Genomic DNA, 21,600 nt, shown 5'->3' with positions numbered 1-21,600 from the left:
CAGCGTTTTCACCCACTCTCTAGGCATACTAAACTGCTCAATACAAACAAGCTTTTTAAAGCCAATTATGCATTTGAGGTTACTTAATCCTGATGAGGAATCCAGCAAAGCCAGGGATATATGGGCTGGCCTGAGATTTGGAGGACAGTATTATTTTTTCAGTGTCACACAAAAGGTGTATTTTGCATTTTACTGTATTTCATATATCTTAGTCTTTTGTTTGTTACCAGGTATGAGCTGCAGATGGAATTATGATTTTATAAATTCTGCAAAGTCTATCTTGAATGCTTCCACCAAGGGGGTTTTATGTGCATGTAAAATGTAAGTCAGAACTTGATTTAGTCAGAAATATTAAAAATTGCTCCATTCGTAGGGCAATTTCCAACTGAACAGGTTACCATAAAGCTTGGTGTTTAATCATATTTAGCATTGGACTGTATAAGTGGGCAACTGGCAAATTCATATAAATTACCTTTCAGTTAGGGTACAACTGAATTTTTATTGGCGAGGAAGAATACATTATAGCATGGGTATCCAAATTATGGCCTCTGTGCCACATGCGGCCCAATAAGTCCCGCGAATACTGCTCACAAAGCAATTCGATTCTATTTGTGTTTTTATTTCTTACCCATTGGTTTGTTTTGTTTGAAATGTATGGGCCAAGAAGTTTGGAAAGAGCTATTCTTAGCACTATTGCCTTGTTGGTGGGTAAATCCTAAATCAGATCACCAAGATCTGTTACTATCCACAGCTTGAGCTAACTACAACTTAATGAGAACATTGATTTGAATTTGATAGGGTCCATGAGGCTCATGGTACAAACCTAAACTGCCCACATAGGCAAAAAAGCATGCACACTCCTGCATTATAACGCACTTGAGAAATGCAGAACAGTATTTAAATAGAACTCAAAAGCAACTTATACAACAGATTCAGTGGTACTGCAAAGACAGTACCAGTACAGTACTGTGCAACACAATAGGCTACGTATGCCTAAACTTGGCTCTTTGAGGAAAAAACAATTCTTCTCTAGCAACTTCAACAAACCCATTCCCAAAGTACTTTGTGCAAGAAAATATTTCTTCTGTCTGAACAAGTGTCAAATTAGTTAGGTTCAGTGAAGAGACAGAACAAAATGTTTTTAGTTCTGTCCTGCCACATGACATTGAGTGCCGAGAAATATCTGTACACAGTATCCTGAAATACATCTAATCTTAGCTATGTAGAGTAAATCTGATACAAACACTGATAAACTAAACATTCACCCATAGTACATACCATTCTTGGTTAGAAAGATATTAAATATTATACTCATGGAACTCATGTGGCAGTTCTCACAGTAACTCTGAGAATACTTTGTTTTAGAATAACAGGAATATTATGCTTTGCAGTATCTACCGTGATTGATTTATAGTGATGGAATAAATGAAATGACTTTAAATTACAATTTCATCATGGGATTTTTCCCAAGCTGTGATTCTGTATATTTTTTTCTCTGTTTTTATATGTCAGTTCTTATATGTCAGTTTATTTCGTTACTCAATTTTTAATCTCTTAACTTTTTAAAAAAACGGGACCGAGGGCTCTTGGGGTTTGGGAGCATTAGGAAGGTTTCAGGATGTGTTAGCATTGGATGGGGCGGGGGGGTCGTCTCCAAGCTTGGGAGCACTTGGGAAAACATTTTTGGGATATGCAAGTAATGTGAATGGAGCCCTAGGGTCTGGTAGTGGTGGGAGGAGTGTCTCATGATCTGACAATGCTGGGAGAAGGGTCCTGGGAACTGATCATTGGAAGAAGGGTTCTTACAATTCGGATTGGATGGGGTGATCTCAGGGTCTCAAGATCGAAGAGGGGGGTCCTAGAGTATTGGGGGAGGGAGGACATTTCTAACAGTATTGAGCGGGGAGACTGGGGCGGGGGGGGGCTCAATAATTATAGGGTGGGGGGCACCACAGTTTACTAACACAGAGAAAAAGGAGGCTCAGAAGAATGCAGCCCAAATTCCCTCTGACCCCATTTGGGCCTTCAGCTGACTTTTCATTCACCACCCCCCCACCCAAACACCACCATTACTATGTTTGCACTATTTATACCTGCTCTCCCCCAACCCGGCCACAGCCCAAAAAACATCCCACTAAGTTCCTGGAACCAACAAGGAGGCAGGCTATATTAGATTTAATAATGAGTAATGATCCAGATTTAGTTTAACAGTCCAACGGCGCATCAACATTTATCTAATAGCGATCATAATATGATTAAGTTCAACATTGTGTATGAAAGGGAGAAACCCATATCAGCTACTAAGATTCTAAATTTAAGTACGGCCGGCTTCAATGAGATGAGACAGAGACTGTCCACAGTAAACTGGGCAAACCTGTTAATGATTAAAACAACAGATGATCAGTGGGAGGTGTTCAAAAAAGAATTTAATGTGATACAGAACCAATTTATACCCCTAAGGGGCAAGAGATCTACTTGCCAAAAAAATCAGACATGGCAGCAAAGGGTGGCAAAACAGATAGAGCTACAAAAAGGGAGTATGAAAAGAAACTTGCAAGGAATATCAAAATCAACACAAAAAAATGTTACAATTATATTAGGAAAAAGAGGATGGTCAAGAGTAATGTGGGCCCCTTAAAAACTGATAATAGTGATATTGAAAATGAAAATAAGGAAATAGCAGACATGTTAAATAATTACTTTGTGTTAGTATTTACAGTAGAGGAAGAGGATAGCATGCCGTACAACCCAAGGAAATTAATTTTGAATCAGGGATATGGACTCACCATAATTAATATAAGCAAATTAAGAGTAATGAAGAAAATAATGGCACTAAAGAGTAACAAATCCCCACGACCAGATGGTTTCCATTCCAGGGTTTTCAAGGAAGTAGGTGAGAATATTGCAGATGTTCTAACTATAATCTTCCTAAGTTCTCTCGATTCAGGAATTTTCTTCTAGATTGGAAAATTGCACATGTCACTCTGCTGTTTAAGAATGGTGACAGGGAAACCAGGTAATTATAGACCAGTTAGCCTAACATATATTGTCAGGAAATTACTAGAGTCTATAATTAAGGATAGAGTGACTGAACACCTTGAACATTTTCAGCTGATCAGAGAAAACCAGCATGGGTTTGTAAAGGGTAGGTCATGCCTGACGAACCTGACTGAATTTTTTGAAGAGGTGACTAAGGTAGTAGATAGGGGAATGTCTATGGATGTTGTTTATATGGACTTCCAGAAGGCATTCAATAAAATCCCTCATAAGAAACTGTTAGCTAAAGATGAAGCTCATGGAATTGAGGGCAAATTATTGACCTGGTTAGGAATTTGGCTGAGCAGCAGGAGACAGAGTAGAGATAATGGGCAGGTACTCAAATTGGCAAGATACAACTAGTGGTGTCCCACAGGGATCTTTTTTGAGGCCTCAACTATTCACAGTATTTGTTACCGACTTGGATGACAGGAGAGAGAGCTACATATCCAAGTTTGCCGATGACACAAAGATAGGCAGCATTTTAAGCAGTATAGATGAAAGCATAAAATTACAGAACGATATTAATAGATTAAGTGAATGGACAAAACTGATCATTTATTGTGCCAAATGGATTTCAATAATGTAGGCAAGTCTGAGGTCATCCACTTTGGACCTAAAAAGGATAGATCAGAGTACTTTCTAAATGGTGAAAAGCTCAAAACAGTGGAGGTCCAAAGAGGCTTATGGGTCCATGTACATAAATCATTAAAATGTCATGGACAGGTACACAAAATAATCAAAAATGGATTGCTGGCCTTTATAGCTAGAGGACTAGAATACAAGGGGTTGAAGTTACGTTACAGCTGTACAAAGCCCTGGTTAGACCACATCTGGAGTATTGTATTCAGTTCTGGGCACCGCACCTTAGGAAGGATATATTGGCCTTAGAGGGAGTGCAGCATGGATTTACTAGAATGATACCTGGACTCCAAAGGTTAAATTATGAGGCAAGATTACACAAACTAGGGTTGTTTTCCCTGGAATTTAGAAAATTAAGGGGTGATTTGATCGAAGTTTTCAAGACATTAAGGGGAACTGATAGAAATAGTTTCACTATCTACCCTATCAGTTGGGGAGTCTAAGACTAGGGAACATAGCCCAAAAATTAGAGCCAGGACTTTCAGGAGTGAAGTTAGGAAACACTTCTACATGCAAAGGGTGGTAGAAGTTTGGAACTCTCTTCCACAAACAGCACTCAATGCTAGTTTGATTGTTAATTTTAAATCTGAGATTGATAGATTTTTGTTAACCAAAGGTATTAAGGGATATGGTGCTATGGCAGGTATATGGAGTTAGGTCACAGATCAGCCATGATCTCATTGAATGGCAGAACAGGCTCGAAGGGCTAAATGGCCGACTCCTGTTTTTATGTTTCTATGTTCCCAACCATGAGGCAGGAACTGGTTTTAGGTTGGTTGAAAGTACCTATTCCACTTTTGATGTATTTTGTCATCTGTGTAAAGTCAGCAAAGATACTAAAGAGCAGAAAGCATATTCAATTTATTTAAATGCTGCTGAAAGTCAGGAAACTATTCAGGGAGAAAGATTTTTGGACCTTAAGGGCAGGTAGATAAAGGGGGAATGCAGAGCTCAGAGGTAGGAGTAAGTCATGTGGGAACAACAAGCCAGAGATCAAGTATAACAAAACTGGGCTGAAATAACAAGTGGAAGTTTGACAAAAGATATGTTGAATATGATGGAAATGTGTTGAAGATTGCACAATTCAGTTGGAGGAAAATATCCCCTTTCAATATATAAAAAAAGGTGAGAAAGCTGCTCAGAACTCGATCAAGAAAATGCAAGTCTGAATTTGGTTTTTTTTTAAAAAATGAAACTGACCAAAGAGTGATGCGTGTGTTTGTTGGAAATGCAAATGGATTGCTACCAACAAGCATCTGATAAATATCTAATTGCTGACAACTGTCCAAAGGAAACCATCAGTTACTGGGTTGACCTCCTGTAGCATGGTGAATCGGAAGACAAGGTTGTTTTATGACACTGGGGATGCTAGCAACAAAGTATAATGAGTGGGCAGGTGACTGGAATGTAATGTCTACTTAGTGGAAAGTGAGGCACTGAGACCAGGGAGAGAATAATTGGTTGAAGAAAACTTATGGGGGTGGAGGGGAGGTCAGGACCAGGAAGAACACATGAGCTACAGCTGGGCAGCCAATGGATGACCACAGCCTGGAGAAGAGCTGGGCCAGAGACAGAAAGCAGCGATGGGGGTGGGGGGAAAGAGAAGACTCAAAACAAAATATATAAAATATGTATGAACATACATACATACCTGCATATGTAGGTATGTACGATGGCCCACGGTGCTGCATACAGGAAGTTAGAGGATATGTCGTTTGATAAGGACAGGAGGATTTGATGGTTTAATGAAGATGTGTCGATGTGGAGCTATATAGAAACTATAATAAAATGAATTAAAACAATTGGAAATTTGGGATGAAATTGTATACGAGAAGCTTTTTACATAATTGTAGATGTTTGGAAAAAAGGAAAAGAGTTAATAATTTTGTTTGAAATATATGAACTGTACAGTAAAATGTATTTGTAAATGAAATGTATTAAGTACGTACATATGTTTAAGAATTGTTGAGTATTTCTCTATGTGTATAAACTATTCAACATAATTTGTATGTAGCAGTTTGCATATAAATGATTCAAATTAAGAAAATATAATATTTGTGAGTGAGTCAATTTCTGTGGCGATTTCAATGGAAATGCAGGCCTAGAAATTGGGTCATGCAGCGCCCTCCTAAGTGCACAAAATGGAGGGCAGAAAGCATGCCCAACTCTTCCGACCAGAAGTGCGGTGCTCGCCATATTGGGAGAGGACAAACAAGAGGCGTCCTTTACCACACCTGATGCAGGCGTAGGCCCTTCGCATATGCAAATAAGGGGCCTAACATCTGCCCTGAGGCAGCCAGTGTTGGCCGAACTCAGGGAAACCAGCCCTAATGATCGCCTGCAAAAAAAAAGGTAAGTTACTTACCTGTAAAATTCCCACCCTGATCTCTGTCACTCCGGGCCCTGAGATCTTCCACCTCCCTCCCCATAGGCTCCAGTCCCCAACTTCTCCCACCTGCCAAACCCACGACCTCTCTCCTCCCCCCACCACCACCCCACCCCCACCCGTGATCCCGCAGGTCACTGCAGGCTGACACTGCCACCGATCTCACCTCCCCGCCACCGCCCCCCAGCCCGAGACCTGAAATCACCCTCGCCCCCAGAGGCCATCACGTACCTTTGCGCTGGCAACATGCCAGACTTCCTTCATTTACCTGATTGGTGCTCTTCCCGCAGCGCAGACTCTATGGGAATGAGGCCCGATGCCCAATGTCCCAGGCTCCTCAGGCCTCACCATTTGTGCGCAAGGTAATTGCCCTGTGCGGTTGGGGTCGCACAAAAATGGGTGTTTCTGAATTTCTAGCCGGAAAAGGTTGATAAGTGACAGTTGGATGGAGTGGTGGGACACTTACACTGAAGTGGTGGGCATGTATGAAATGTTTGGGGAGAGATATGCGATGTTGTATATTCTTTGCCTATGTATTTAATTTTTAACGTTGAGAATCACAGCAAGATGGTATCCAATTGGAGGCAGATACTTTGTATTTAGCAAATAAGGAAGGGCAGTAACTGAAGCTTTGCTGCACTTGAAACAGTCCTGCTCTTTGGTAAAAATGGGTGCTTTCCTAGGCTTGGGTAGAATTGGAAGATGGTCCTTGGGTTTGCTCACATAGGGAACGGTCCTGGGCTTTGACAGGGGGATGGGGCAATCACAGCTATAAGAAAGCATCAACATTCCAATTACTATCAACAAAACATAAATGGTAATTAAAGCTTTGAAAATTCAACTCATTCGCTTTTTATTTGAAAAAAAAATTAAACGAGGAAAGACACTAATGGCGATTTTCAACTGCCGGCCAACCACTTCTTACCTGAAAAAAGACCTCCTGACACCAACTTTGGGCGGGCGGCATGGCCACTCTGTTGACTTCATGCCCATTTCGGGCATAAGTCGAAGATTGGTCTCTGTCTCTCTCTCTCTCACCCTCTCCAACAACTGATAGTAATTAAAATGTTTACATTTTCTAACTGTTGAAATAACAAGTAATAACCAGGTAAGATAGAGGCTTTTTTTTCAGAATAATCAATGTTAAGTGGTTTTCTTGACCAGAATATGAAAGGAACAATCTGAGTTCTGACATGTTCAAAGGATTCCAAGGTATAAGTTGTGCCCAGGGACTACACAGAATGTACAGCACAGAAAGAGACCATTCAGCCCAACAGGTCTATGCTCCACACGAGTCTCCTCCCTTCTTCATCTAACCCTATCACCATATCCTTCTATTCCTTTCTTCCGCATGTGTTTATCCAGCTTCACCTTAAATGCATCAATGCTGGTCGCCTCAACTACTCCTTGTGGTAGCGAGTTCCACATTCTAACCACTCTCTGGGTAAAGAAATTTCTCCTGATTTCCCTATTCAATTTATTAGTGACTATCTTAGATTGATGGCCCCTAGTTCTGGTCTCCCTCGCAAGTGGAAACATCTTCCCTACGTCTATCCTGTCAAACCCTTTCATAATCTTAAAGACCTCTATCAGGTCACCCCTCAGTCTTTTTTCTAGAGTAAAGAACCCCAACCTGTTCAATCTTTCCTGATAGGTGTAACCTCTCAGTTCTGGTATTACCTTAGTAAATCTTTTTTGCACCTACTCCAGTGCCTCTATATCCTTTCTATAATATGGAGACCAGAACTGTTCACATTACTCCAAGTGTGGTCTAACCAATGTTCTATATGAGTTTAACATAACTTCTCTGCTTTTCAATTCTATCCTTCTAGAAATTAACCCCAGTGCTTGGTTTGCTTTTTTTATGGCTTTATTAACCTGCGTCGCTACTTTTAGTGATTTGTGTATCTTTACCCCTAGATCCCTTTGCTCCTCTACCACATTTAGACTCTTATTATCCAAGCAATATGTGGCCTCCTTATTCTTCCTACCAAAATACAAAACCTCACACTTATCAATATTGAAATTCATTTGCCAATTGCACGTCCATTCTGCAAGTTTGTTAATATCTTCCTGTATTTTGTCACAGTCCTCCTCGGTATTAACTATAGCCCCCCGACTGGAAAGGGACAGTGTTGATCCTAAAGTTTCAATTCCTCAGTATCTAAACTGGAAAATAATTTTTGCCAACAATGCACAATAACAAAAAAGCTTTTCACTCAAAAAAGAAATTTGCACCAGTTAGCCCAGGAGACCTCGGATTGCACCAACATTTTGTTTTTTCAAATTGAGCCTCAGTCAAGAATCAGCATGGTACAGTTAAATTATAACAGCAGCAATCAGCTCCGCAGAAAGCAATGATAGGATTCCACATTCCACTCTGCTCAGTTTTGGGTGTGAGTCTCATCTGACAGAGGCTGCAACATCTCACTGGGCAGGAAGAAGAAACAAATCAGATGGGATTATGCCTCCTAGCAGAGTTCTGGAAGCTGGCCCCCTGCCCTCTCAGTAGTAGAGCTGTTAGCCCAGGTGAATCTTGGGTTGAAGTGAATAAGATCAACTACAATTCTAAACACATTTCATCAACCCGAGAAAAGAATTGAGAGACATCTAAACGGTCATGCTCATCATTGCAACATGAGGTGCAATGACTGTGTGATAAATATAATGCTGTTAAAAATGGTCTAAACGAGACATGATTTTTCCACAAGATAAAATTAAAACACATTTCTTAATTGTCCTAGGAAAGTTAAATAGCAAGACACTATTCAACCTTTAAGTATCTAATAAAGTAGGAAAATATGGCCTGGCAATGTAAGATATATGCCACAAAAATATACAGGCCAAATATTATAGTTGCAATGAACACACAGCTATAGATGCGGATGAATAGAATGTTACACTAGCATATGAAACTGTCTCATTATCCATAACTCAAGGGTATAAACAATAATGTATGAATGTTAACACAATTTGGAATGGATTGATTTTCCGATACTGCTTTCTTTAAAAGAACAGTGCTGATTACAGTAATTATAACAATAAGCATGGGTTCCGTCAGACTAGTATTTCTCAATGTTCGAAAATGGGTTCCATGCTGCCACCTGGGATGCAATGGGATTTATAAATTATTTAGTTCTAATCTCGTTCCAGAAAGAGAATCCCTAGACACCAACTAAATAAAATTAGCATTTTTAAAAGAGGTGGGAAGCAGCTATTAATAGATCAAAACTCCAATAACAGTCTAAACCCAACACTGTTGCAGGAACTTGCCTAAAATATAGATTTTCAAACTAGAGTCCATGGACCCTAGGAATTCACAATGGGGTCTTATTGGGTCCATGAGATTTTCAGACTTCTTTCTGAAACCAAGGATACAACACAACTGTACAACAATAGAACTCTGCACTCTTTTTCCCTTATTTGTTGACCCACTATCACATTTTTTTCTGTTGCTAATAAAAGATTTTCCACAATAATATGGTATTCCTTTAGGTAGCCAACACGGTCTTTCAGAAATTCTCCATACACAAGAGTTAGAAAACTGCTCCGTATGAGTTTATGGGGGTGATCTTCAACTTCTGCCCAAAAGGGATGCGATGTCAGCGGAGAAACTGTGCCACCAACCTATTAGTGCCGGCTTGAGGCCTGAGCCTCATTAAAATGTCACTGATGAGCTGTGGGCGCCAAGCAAGCACCTCGCTGCAGCTCACTGGTTCTGGGAGTGCAGGAAATTGGACGGCTCCCATGCTGAGCTGGTCACGTCTGGCCTGGGTGGTGGGGGGGGGGGGGGGGGGGGGGAAGGAGGCAATCCTTAGGGAAGAGCAAGCATCGAACAGGTGGCAGTGGAGTGGAGTTTTTTTGGGGGCCCAGGAGGAGATTCCTGGGACGTTTTATGAGCAGCCACCACCGGTCCTTTTAAGGACTGCTGCTGCGGCCGCTCAGCGCCTGGTACAAATGGGCGAAGCATGCATAGCACGCGCTCTGCCCACTTGTACCTGAAAATTCCAATCGGGGACCTACAGCGGGCGTAGGAGTCTGATTTGCATATTTAAGCAGCCTTATGCCTGTTTCAGGCGGGCATGCTGCTCGTCCATTTAGAGGCCCAACTGAAAATTGTGCAGTTGAAAATCACTCCGTGTGTATTATCAGTTTCAGCCAGCAGTGGCGCGAATGAAAATAAACATGACTAAATAGCAGCACTACTGCAGCTGGGGAGGTCCTCAGTGTCTTAACCAAGGACTGTATAGACACAGGTAGCAAATAAAATACAAAAAGGAAAAGCTGAGAGATAGGATGCATTTCTGTAAGAAATTAATTGCAACTTTAATTTCAACCTAGTCAATGCACAGCACGACAACATCATCAGCCCTGATTATTCTTCCTTCGTCCTAGTCCAGGAACACGAGACCAACTGTACCTTATCCCGGCCAAGCCCAGCTAACTCAGTAGAGGCTAGGAATTGAACTTGGGACCCACCAGATAGAGCATTTATCTACTGAGCCATCAAGGGAACTTAAACAAATTATTGGAGGGGAAAGAAAAACAGCCACAAACCATCCATCTATTTGCCAAAATGATGGCCCACAGAATTTCTGTAAGTTTCAATGCAGTTTATGCCTTGAAAGATTGCTTTTGAAAACAATTTAATACCTATTTTTATATAGATAGTACACCCACCTCATCCAAACAAAGGATATTATGTTGGTACAGTGCTTTGGTGTTTGAGTGTAAGCAAATGCCCATGATTGCACACGGAATGCTTAATTTTGACTCGCCAATGGGACAACACACTTGGGTGGATTTTTGTTTTCACCACCTGAGAAATACTCTAGCAGAGCACATCCCCTGCCATTTCTAGAACCCACCAAATTTTCACTCCACCAGATTACTGCCTAGGCAGTGAAGCTGAAAATTTACCTCCAAGTTTCCTCCCCAGGCAGTGTTGTGCAATACATTAGCCTCTAGAAACACGTGGCTAATTGGGAATCCAGATGTGGCTAATTACTTTTTTGATTAATAAATTAAAAGGGAGTAATAGATACCGTAATTGGGCATGTGATCTCAACACTTATATCCGCACAGCATATGCATACGTACTTTAATCTTTTTGTGTGTTTTGTTGTTAAAATAGTAAGATGAGAAGCAGTGTTGCGAGTATTTTTTGATCTTTGTGCCTGTTTTACTTCCTTGGTTACTGCTTATTGTTTATCTGCTAAAATGGTGTGTAACACGGGTGAAATCGCTGGACTTCAACACCATGGGAACACCAGAAACATTGTATGGAGAGAGGAGCAGTCATCGTGGTCAGCTCATCCAATCGGAATAACTGTTCCAGCCCAGCAGAAGAAAACAAGCCTAACCAATAACAAGCAGCTCCAACAAGGCACGTCATGACAAAGGCCAAGCAGCACGCAGAGAGCAGGGGAGGGTCTTGTTGTGCGAGTCAACATTCTCAGCAATCACTCTGATGAAGTCAGAGTATCACTCACAACGGCTAGACAAAAACCCAGAAACTGTGCTGTGTCCAATATTCCATGCCAGAATTCCAAACTTTTGGTGAAAGAGAAAGACTACAAAGTTTTGCACTGAATGGTGGTAGATGTTTTTTGTAATGTACATTTACCAGTATTGTATGTACGGCATTTTCTACAAAAATTAGTACATCTAGCTAAAACAGTGTCACTATAGCCACACTTGTGGTTAGTCAGCGATTTCTATTGGACAACACTGTCATAGGGTAGGATGCAAGGGAATAAAAGCAGTCAGTCATCTGTACCATTCTGAGTTGTAGAATGATGTAGGAAGTGGTATCTGAAGTGGGGAGAATTATTTTAGAAAAAAGTTAAAATCGATGTCAACAGTCCATTTGTAACTGTAGCTTTAGAAACATATAGGAAAATACGCTTACCAATATTGGGGTGCTTTAAAAGTCGACAAATCCGAGCCTCTCTCTCCAACTTCTGGTGATCTGTATTACAAAAGAAAAACAAGGCTAATTTAAATTGGTGTATATCGGACAATGTCCCAGTAAAGCAAAATCAGAGGCCAAGATTGCATTTGTAAAGGAAATCGATTGTTTCTCTTCAATCAATTAAAATGGAACAAACTATACTAAACGTTAATTACTATATCACAAGAATAAAGCCAAATTAGAAGCTACTTTTCTGTTTGCCTTATTATCGTAAATGGATGTAATCCTGAGTGACTGATCTTTAATAAATTGAAATAAAACAGAGAGGAAAGGGCAAAATAACCATTAAGTTCATTTGCAGTTAGCAGCCATTCTTCTCTTGACAAATGTGTACCACATGCTGAATTTTCATGTAAAATTTCCATATAGCAACGTAACCCTGTAGCACAAGAAGAAAAATTAAATTTCTGAATGCTTGCACCTTCTTGGCTCAGCCACTTCCAAAATTTAGCAGGCACATGAAATCAAATACTGTCGACAATGTGCACCAAAGTTTTTCCTTTAAGTGCAGAATTTATGCTACACCCTGCAGTGTATTATTAAAAAGCAAACCACAAATGCGCATAATAAGCATGCGCAAAGTGTGTAGAGTTATTTCGTACAAAAGCTACAGTGATTAGACTACTGATAAAAATCACACAGTATGGGACGGACATCAAAATAGAGCTCAGATTCTGCCCTGCGCGTGCTTAACGCTCTACTACCCCCAAGCCTCCTACTCCCACAGCAATCTTGATTATACTTCCTTCCACTCCGCTTCCCATAAGGACTAGATTCCCCTCCCAGTCTCTTGGTCTCTGTCGCATCTGTTCAGATGATGCCACCTTCCACACCAATGCTTCAGAAATGCCCTCCTTTTTCCTCAGGATTCCCCTCCACCATTATTGACAGGGTCCTCGACCGTGTCCGTCCTATTTCCCGCACTTCCGCCCTCACTCCCAAAATTACGATTACGGTCGCCCTTGTCCTCTCTTCCGGTCGTTCACCACTGTATTTCTATATCCCATTCCCTCTCCTACACTGTTCCAATGAAGCTCAATGCAAGTTCATCTTTCTATTAGACACTTTACAGCCTTCTGGCCTTAGCATTGAGCTTAACAACTTTAGATTTAATCACCACTCCCATTTTCTCCCAGACAGCAGGTGCTGGTAATGGAGGGTGGCTGCACCAGAGCCATTGGGAGTGGAGGAGGTGTGGGCTGATGCTTGGGGACACGGCCGGCGGGGTAGTCCGCATCTGTGGGGTCTACCTGCTTTTCTTCTGCAATATTCCTGGGCCACCGCAACCCTCTCTGCTTTGCCAGATTTTCCATGCTTCCCTCCCCTTCTGCTGTACCCATTTACACCTCCTCTGGACTCATCTTATGTTTCTTTACTTGTCCCATTACCACCCCCCTTGCCTTGCATCATCATCATCATCATTTAAACACTCCTACCCTCCAACCAATCACAGATCTCTCCATTTTGTTCTTTCCCTGCCCTCCTTTTCCCTGCCTCTACACTTGTTTAAAAGCTGTTCATTTCTAACATCTTCCAGTTCTGATGAAAAGTCATCGGCCTGAAACATTAACTCTGTTTCTCTCTCCACAGATGCTGCCTGACCTGCTGAATGTTTCTTTCCAGCATTTTCGGTTTTTATTTCAGATTTCCAATATCCGCAGTATTTTGCTTTTGTTTAAAGCATTAATGTTGATCTACCTTCAATTGGCGGTGGCACAGTACCGACAACACCCCATAGATGCTGTCCAGGACTAGCTGCTTTTATATTGGTATTGTGCTACTGGCTCTCCCGCAGATAGCTGAAGCCTCAAAGTAAACTTGCTCAATTCACTAAGACCAGCTGCCATCTAGATCCAGTAAAGAACAGCTTTTTCTGGCAGCTGGCCTTAGTGAGTCTGACAAGTTCACTTTGGATTTGCCTCTAGGTGTTTCAGACCTATGCGTCGCAAACTGCAGGCACTGACATGACCATTCAAAATAAAGGTAGCTTGTTTAAAAAAAAGACATATCAGCAAGAGATCCAACAGCCTTAACATAATGTAATTTTTTAAATGTTCCTTTAATTCCTATTTCATGAGAAGCTGTTTTACTTTGACAGATGTCAATTCAGGTTTTCTGTTTTTAATTCATTCTGGGGATATGGACGTTGCCAGGAAGGCCGGCATTTATTGCCTACCCTAGTTGCCCTTGAATTGCTGCTGTCCATATGGTTGAAGGTACTCCCACAATTCTGGTAAGTAGGGAGTTCCAGGATTTTGACCCAGTGATGGAATAGCGCTATATGTCCAAGTGTCTGACTTGGAGGGAAACTTGGAGGTGATGGTGTTCCCATACATCTGCTGCTCTTGTTCTTCTAGGTGGTGGGGGTTGCAGGTTTGGGAGGCGCTGTCAAAGAAGCCTTGGCGACTTGCTGCAGTGCATCCTGTAGCTTGTACACACTGCATTCACGGTGCAATGGTGGTGGAGGGAGTGTATGTTTAAGGTGGTGAATGGACTGTTGATCAAGCGGACTGCTTTATCCTGGATAATGTCGAGCTTCTTGAGTGTTGTTGCAGCTGTACCTTTCTAGGCAAGTGTAGTGTATTCCATCACATTCCTGACTTGTGCCTTGTAGGTGGTGGAGGGGCTATGGGGAGTCAGGATGTAAGCCACTCACCGCAGAATAGCCAGTCTCTAACCAGCTCTAGTAGACACGGCATTTATATGGCTGGTCCAGTTGAGTTTCTGCTCAATGGCCACCTCCAGGATGTTGATGGCAGGGGATTTGGCAATGTTTTTGAATGTCATGGTTGTGCTCGCTCTTGTTGGAAATGGTCATTGCCTGGCATTTGTGTGGTTTGAATGTAACTTGCCACTTTTCAGCCCAAGCCTGGATGTTGTCCAGGTCTTACTGAATGCAGGCATGGACTGCTTCATTATCTGAGGAATTCTGAATGGAGCTGAACATTGTGAAATCACCAGTAAATACCCCTTCTTCTGAACTAAGCTGAAACAGCTGAAGATAGTTGGGCCTAGGCACATAACTGATGAAGAAAAAAACTTTGATTGTGTGAAACAGAGGCAAGGTATCACTAGGTCTAAAATCTAACACAAATAGATTAGTGGCTTGATTCTGTTTGTGAATTAGTAGAAGTAGGTCAATATTTTAAGTTTACAGAAAATTAGCAAAATCCGACTGCCCATTACTGAATCTAAGGATTAACTGGTCCCTCAACAGCAATTATTAAAAGTGCTATTGCTTCAAGGAGAGATTCAAACCTATATAATATAAATAATTTTATTATTCATCTCATCACGAGGTCAAAGAAGCTGAACAACATACATCTTTACCATAAAATAAATAATGCTTTTGCAAAGGAATACACAAAACAATGGGCAGACACCCTTAGAAGATTTGCATGAATATTTTTTATTTGAACATCAGGTTTTGACACTTACTGGCAGGTGCCCCAACTCCAGCCTTCTGATAAGCTTAGAGGATTATTTATCATGCATAGTTTTGTCTTTCTAACCCTGTTGTGTTATGATTAATGAACACTTCCTCTGGGTAATTTCAACACTCTGATCTCTACTTTGTCTTAATATACTGAAACAAGATCAATTTGAGAACAAACAATTAAAAACCAAGGTATCTTGAACTCCATGGCCCAAAATTATGCCATGGGATACTAGCATACGAAAGGTTAACGTGTTCATCTGCAATTCATGTCTCTGCTATTTAAGTGGAAACTTCAACTTATTAATGCCTTCACCAAAATAATGGAAAGGGGAATTTCACATGAGTGGTTTAAGTGTTTGCAACCTAATATCCGGGGCAGAACCTCCACTCCCGGGAGTCTCCTGTCTTGTTTTCTGAACCTGCCTTTTCTGGAGCCTCACTGTTTCAGCAGCTTGCCTCCTCCAAAAACTTCCCTTGCTCTTTGCTCTCTCGCTTTTTGCAAACAGAAATCAAAGGATTTCCCAACACAGTGAATGTGAGGTGTTTTTTTGATTATTCAGACAAACCAACAAACTGATTATATATTCTCTGGAGAAAACATATTAACCACGTTTCATCAAGGAGCCTTTTTCCCCAAACTTGTGAGGATATAGTTTTGCTCAGAAAAAAAAACATTGGCCTCAATTTTAACTGGAGGGGCGCGTCCGGGACAGGTTGAGGTGTGGGCGGGAGGGAAATCCCCACGGGGATCTCAGCATGATTGCGGGACCATTTTAACTCCTGAGCCTCATTTAAACAATCCAGGACAGTCTCCCTCCCGAAACCAGCAGGATTGATGTCCAGGTCGACGTGAAATTGGGTCGGGAACCCTAGGACGCCGGGAACCCAAAGGAATGGTCCTCGGCATGACGTCAGCGCTGAGCAAGGGCTTTGGCAGTCGATGCCAGTGCGTAGAGGGAGAGGCAAGGCTGGGGTTGTAGAGGCCCAAGGACTCCTTGCGGGGCATCGGGGAGTACTCCTGCTCCCTCTGGCTCACAAGGATTTCCCACAAAAGTAATTTCTCAAAACTCATCTTTGCCTCTTCTAGCCAGCGGGTGCCTTAAGCCATGATTCGGCTGTCGGGTTTGACACCAGGCGAGGCCCCCCCCCTCCCCCCATGTCGTTAAAATCACGTTGCGGCACTGATGACATCATCAGGCTGCAACTTTTCAATTTAAATTAGGCTTCAAAGTAAGCCATGATGAAATGGTACCGGGCGTGAATGGAGCGACCTCAGGCCGATAAGTGGACTCAGCCTAAACTTAACCGCTCCCAAGTGCCGTTCTCACGGGTGAAAGGGGTTAAAATTGTGGCTATTATTTTCCAAATGCTTTCTGTAAAAAAAAATGGTCAAAATATCCTGAAATGTGAAAGAGGAAATAAGGAGGCTACAAGTTCAGTATTAACACAATCTAATAATTCAATGTGTCCAAGTGAACCTACAGAACAAAAGTGACCAATACTTCATGAAACATTGACAAGACCACACAGGCATGGTCACCATACTTTAGAGGCAGTGCAGAGCTTTCAGAGAAAAGCAAAATAACTCCAGGTTCTTGACACTGCCTTGGGCCTCCCTTGCCCCAGGCTCCCCCACCAACTCTCCCAATCATGGCCAGAACCCTCCCACCCCCGTCGTGGCGAGAAACCCCCTTCCCCCGATCGCATCCAGAGCTCCCCCCAACTGACTGCCGGGGACCATTCCCACCAGTCCCCTGCTGCGGCCTACTGCCGCCGAATTCCCACTCCCGCCCGCCCATCGGCCAAGTAGGGATTTGGCCGGGTTCGGGCACCACTCCGAGAGAATTCATGCATCCACATCTCCGGACTCCCCAAGTACGCCGCCTGCTTCGGGGCTTGCGGCACCACACCCACTCCCCCTTTAAAATTGGGGCCTCTGATTCAGCAAGGAGAAAAGGGAGAAGGGTTTGGAGTAGGAAAAAGATGAAAAATAGTCAAATAGAATGCTGATGTTGGTCCCAGGTGATCATGTAGCTCAAAAGAGATGAACTTATGTTTTGAATATTCTCTTGGCTTGATTTTCAAGTAAAATTTCTATCTTTGAATACCATAACTACAACAAATCTTTATACATATTGCATACATTTGTGCTCTGAAAAATTACAATATAATTCTAAAGGTTCTTTTTAGGAAAAGCAATTAAAAAAAGGCTTAATTTATTAATGTTTGCTGATTTGAATCCTCGAAGAGAGTGAAAATGAAGTGCCCTTAATTTTTTTTTCCAATTCAAAATTAACCTTACTACATATCTTACACAGATACTAGAAAATCATCAACGTCTGTTGCAAAGATAGTGCAAATATTCCCTTGGCTAGAGGTTTTAACCGGTGTAATTTACAGTATGCTTTTACGGTTTTCCTCCCACACAAATGTCATGAAGATTATAAAACCACATTTTGTGTTTGATCAGTTTTTCATCTTGTTTGATAAAATAATTATTGATGTTATTTGTCAGTCCAATGGTTGTTCAGGGACCAAAGCAAACTCTCATGCCTCAAAGGAAAAAATACTTCACTGGGAAAAACAGATTTCTCTTTCATGTCTTTAAATTATTACTTTAATTCCCCTCCCTCTTGGTACTATTTTGATTTTCATATTGTTCTCTTAGCTGTAAACAGCTTTGCTTCTTCCTCCTCCAGGATTTGAATTTAATTTCCTCATACGATAACAAAGTTTGCTGGTGGCTTTAACAGCCTATATCAGATTGTCTTCTCACACCAGAACAATATTGGACATTATACCATTCTCACATTATTGGTGAAAACAAATTTTAGAAGTGTAAATTTCCAGGTCTAATTCTAGAACAGCTGGTGTTAGTGACTGTGAAGCTAACACCATTTAAAAATACAATCACAATTTGCTTTGTAGTTAAAGTTAACTCAAACTACCCATTCTATAGTGAGACTATAAAAAAAAATTGGTATTCAATGTAGATTCTATGATTAATAACCTTTATATTCATCAAAAGAAACATTCATTTTATTATATGCTTATAATCTACAGTCAGCAAGAAAAAACACCTGAGGAATCGGTAGTTTATCCTGCAGCCAAAATTCACCACAGCAATACTCAGGAGGTTTAAACGGAAATCAGTAATGCAGTCTTTCACCAGTCATGGACTGCATACACGTCCTGTCCATCGACCAGCCTTTATCTTTGTATCTTCAACTATGATTTAGACTGCAGGCTACAATCGTCACATCAGCAAACACTGAACGTGATGACAGGAGTCAAGTGGAGGATAAACATTTAGAGAATTAGAAAGACATTACCAAAAGTAGATAATCCTACCTTCTTCCTCAAAGAGAGTATGGCACGTGGGCTTATCAGTCGAGTACAGGAAAATTCAAGGTACTGTATTTTGGATGTAAAAATTGGAGTTTCATGTACTCTATGTGTGGGATGGAACTTACAAAAAATGTATCTCAAGATGATGTATTCATCAGATTAGATGACTCATCATGTTAAAATAGTGTGAGATAACAACAAACAAAGCAAATAAGATGGTGGGTTATTTTGCCCAATCAATGGAGATCAAATTGTTAATAAGTCATGCCGAAGCTGTGCACTGGTCAGATTGTACCTGGAGTTGAGTTAAGCACAGTTTTAGTTACCCAGTACAAGCATTCCATCCAGGCCCTACAGGCAGTCCAAAAGAGAGCAATATGACTGATCACTTGTGTCAATTTCTGAGGGAAGAGCTGAGGGGATTGACTTGATAACCGAGGGCTCTTCAACCTCAACAAAAAGAAACATCTCACAGAGGACGTTCCAAGAAGGACAAATTTAGGACAGATATCAGGAATGATTTCTGTGCACAGAGGGTGATCAACAGCTGGAATGAGTTATACAGGAAGGGTTGTTGAGATCATGACATTTAAGAAACAGTTAAATGTTGTAATGGGAAGACAGTACATTTGGTATTCTAGAGATAAAATGGGTTGGAGTAATCTTCATCGTGTGGTTTTTTTGCTCTTCAAGCAACCTTGGAAATATATCACAACAATGCTAGTAATGGAGGGTGAACTCAATACGATTTGATGTTGAGGCCTGTCTTAAGGATTGATGCACCATAAAGATTATCTTTGGAAGCTATATCCAAGCAATAGCATTTATTAAAAAGGCATGCAAACAAAAATAAAGAGAAGATTCACCTGTGCCTAAGAATTGAAATTAGAACAAGAGGGATATTGTAAACCAATGAATGATTCACTGTGCGATGTTCAAACACTGTGGGCATTTAATCGAACTGTCCATGTGAAAGTACCTGATGGATCATAACACAGACTGAACCAAAGAATAATTCTTTTGAACTAACGATACCTTCGGATTGAGTCTTACTACATCCGATCATAGAGGCCCGAATATTTACGGGGCGACAGAGTGAGAGTGGGGCCAACTTTTAGCAGCCAGGAAATCCAGAAATACGGGGAATGCAGAAGTCCTGCCGAATTTAACCTCATTTGAATTTTCTTTCTCCGTTTCCTTGCCGGCCGATAGCCAGCCAGATTGAGAGGTTGGCAGGCTGTCAGGAGGGAAAACCTATGCTAGAAGGCCGCAGCCAGGGACCGGAGAGGAAGAGATCACGCGGGTTAGCCTGGAAAACGTGGGTTGACCAAGAGATTGCGGGTGTTGGGGGGGGGGGGCGGTCGCTGGGTCACGGGGAGGGAGGCCGATCGCGACAGGTTTGCTTGGGGACCCGGAGGAAGCACTCCTGCATCTCTGACTCACAAGTAGTACTGGAAAAGCACTTACCTGCTGGATGCGGCAGTTCACTCTTCCCTTCAGCTGCTGGGTTTCCTGAGCCCTGGGAAACATGGCCCACAACCGTTAATTCTAAATGGCTGCCAAAATCTGAGGCAGGCAGCCTCATTAACATATTTAAACGACTGACCTGCCTCTCAGGTGAATGTTACTCGCCCGCCCCCTACCCGCCTCCGTTAAACCGGATGTAGGCACATTCTTAGCGGGTTGGGGTGGGGTTTCACATATTTAAGAATTTAACCCCACCCACCCACAACAGTCCGTCCTGGAGTTTAAAATTCCCCCCATAATATCTCCAATACTGTCAAAGTCTTCTGACCTAAAAGGAAACATGTTTTGTTGAGGATTATGGGTAACCTGCAACTTTTGAGCCATCGTTAGATTAGTTTTTAGATTTGGATTGTTTTTCCTTCTCTTCTGCTATCCTTCTAAAATGTAATAACTCATGCCAGTGGTACGGGTGGATGAACAACCATCATTCAGTACCTCAGCCAACTTCATCGATGATCTGGATTGTGAATGTCAACAAATTCTTTGACCATGTGAAGCACCACAACTAAGCCCCTTTCTGACATCCAAAAATTCACACATTACTTGTTATAATCTTAAAATAAGAATGACACCAAAAGTATAAAAGTTGGAATTGTCCAACTCTGAAGCAGAAAAAGAAAGATATTTTCCCAAAACTTTTCTCAAAAGGAGAGCTACAACTAAAGTGTTACTGCTACTAATGGGAGGGAAACAAAACCAAAAGGCATCATCTATGAGCAAAGCTTTTAAACAGCATATATCTGTGGGATGGGGGTGGGGTGGGGGTGGGGGTGGGAGATGAGACAAAGGTTGTATGAGTGCATGATATGATTTTTGAGTGAAAGCTATCCCAGTGATTATTTGTAATTGTATCTTGGGCGAATAATAAAAAGATACGTGGACAATTAATCAATACCAAGCAAGTTACCCTGGTGATTCGCACATAGCTCCTGGTGACCAATTCTGGATTGGAATTGAGTGGGAAGTGGAAAACTTGAGCAAATATAGTGATAGATAAGCTGGGACAATAACGAGTTCGTAAGTGATGAGTCTAAAGCAAAAATCTACAAAGCTAGTACTTACTGCCACATTTAATTGAAGCAAATTTGCCAACAGTTTGTTGACAATTAGAATTTGCACACACCCAGGCTGTCCAAGTGGAAATATTGAGCATCAGAGAGACAAATAGAGCTGGTAAGAGCCGTTTTAAAAAGTTAAATTGCCCAGATTTGTACTCTGTCTGAACGAACCACCATCTTGAAAGAAAAT

The 21,600-nt window shown here is 41.5% G+C and overlaps 1 protein-coding gene across 16 annotated transcripts in view; it reads right to left on the bottom strand.

The window, feature by feature from the left end:
• LOC137325831 (calcium/calmodulin-dependent protein kinase type II delta chain) overlaps positions 1 to 21,600 on the bottom strand; it is a 419,005-nt gene that overhangs the window by 276,628 nt on the left and 120,777 nt on the right. For all 16 annotated transcript variants that reach the window (XM_067990934.1, XM_067990952.1, XM_067990937.1 and 13 more), the window contains exon 3: positions 11,976 to 12,035. In XM_067990934.1, coding sequence (XP_067847035.1) covers positions 11,976 to 12,035 — 60 coding nt within the window. The remainder of the gene's footprint in view (positions 1 to 11,975; positions 12,036 to 21,600) is intronic.

This window comes from Heptranchias perlo, chromosome 1 (genome assembly GCF_035084215.1).
Source record: "Heptranchias perlo isolate sHepPer1 chromosome 1, sHepPer1.hap1, whole genome shotgun sequence".
Taxonomy (NCBI): Eukaryota; Metazoa; Chordata; class Chondrichthyes; order Hexanchiformes; family Hexanchidae; genus Heptranchias; species Heptranchias perlo.
This window is presented reverse-complemented; position numbering and strand designations above follow the sequence as displayed.